Source organism: Aureococcus anophagefferens, assembly GCF_000186865.1.
Source record: "Aureococcus anophagefferens unplaced genomic scaffold AURANscaffold_1968, whole genome shotgun sequence".
NCBI classification, from domain to species: Eukaryota; class Pelagophyceae; order Pelagomonadales; family Pelagomonadaceae; genus Aureococcus; species Aureococcus anophagefferens.
The window spans coordinates 1-1,116 of record NW_008706607.1 but is presented as its reverse complement, the minus strand read 5'-3'; the positions used below and the strand labels follow the sequence as shown (position 1 = coordinate 1,116).

The window sequence follows — 1,116 nt, the reverse complement described above, 5'->3', positions numbered from 1 at the left end:
GAGCATCACAGCTCCCCCTTACACCACAGGACCCGACGCGGGCGCAGAACCAGGCGTCCCGGCGCCAGGCGGCGGCGACGGCGGGCGCCGCGAAGGCCCGGGACCGCGCGAGCTCCGGCAGGAGCTCCGCGTCGAGCGGCCGGTAGAAGGCCTCGAGGGCCGCGTCGTCGCAGCGCCAGGCCGCCCCGGCGCGCGCCGCGAAGAATTTCGCGCTCGCCGGGTCGCGGTACGCGCGCGCGTTGTCGCTGCCCGCGCGCGACGGCGCCGCGCCCGTCGCCCCGAGGCCCAGGAACGCGAAGACGAGGCCCGCGGCGTCGTCCGCGGACGTCGGCAGCCACAGCGTCCGGTCCGGGCCGAGGGCGTCGGCCCAGGACCTTACGTGCCGCGCGTAGTGGCCGTCGGCGGCCGGCGACGCCGCGGCCGCGTCGCACGCGCGCCCCGCGGCGCAGGCGTCCCGTTCGCGCCGCGCCGCGTCGAAGAAGGCCGCGCAGGGCTCGCGCAGGCCCGACCGCGTCACGAGGCCCACCCAGACCGACAGGTAGCGCTCGACGGGCTCGCGGAGCGCGCCGACGGCGACCGTCGCCGCCGGCATGAGCGCGGCGACGTCGACGGCGACGCCGAGCGACGCCTCCATGCCGTAGGTGCCGCCGCCGTCGACGACGACGTCCCAGCCCTCGTCGATCGGCGGGAAGTAGGCGCGGTAGGCGTCGTCCCAGCGGTCGCCGCGCCGCGTCCGGAGGGGCCAGAACCGCGTCTCCTTGCAGGTGCCGCCGGCGACGTTCGGATGCGCCGCGAGGTCCGCGTAGAGCGCCGTGCTGCCCGTCTTCGGCGCGGAGACGATCAGGAGATTCGGCAGCGCCCGGCGCCGCGGGTCGCCGGGCAGGGGGGCGCACGCGTACGTCGCGGGGCGCCGCGGCGCGTCGCCCGCGGCCGCGGCCGCGCGGAGCGCCGCCGCGTTGCGCCGGAAGGCGTCGGACGCCGGCGCGAGCGCCGCCGCGCCCTCGGCGAGGAGCGCGGCGGCGTCGCCGGCGCCGCCGCGCTCGTGGAGCACGACGGCGAGGTTCGCGAGCGCCTCCGGGGCCCCGGGCCGCCGCGCGAGCGACCGCCGGTACGACA

At 79.7% G+C, this 1,116-nt stretch overlaps 1 protein-coding gene across 1 annotated transcript; it reads right to left on the bottom strand.

Annotated features, from left to right (window-relative positions):
- Positions 1-22: 22 nt before the first annotated feature.
- AURANDRAFT_69484 (hypothetical protein) lies at positions 23-1,116 on the bottom strand (the record flags this gene model as incomplete). The annotated part of the gene is made up of 1 exon (XM_009045254.1): positions 23-1,116. A coding segment is annotated over one exon (1,094 nt), but the record flags the coding sequence as incomplete, so codon positions are not given.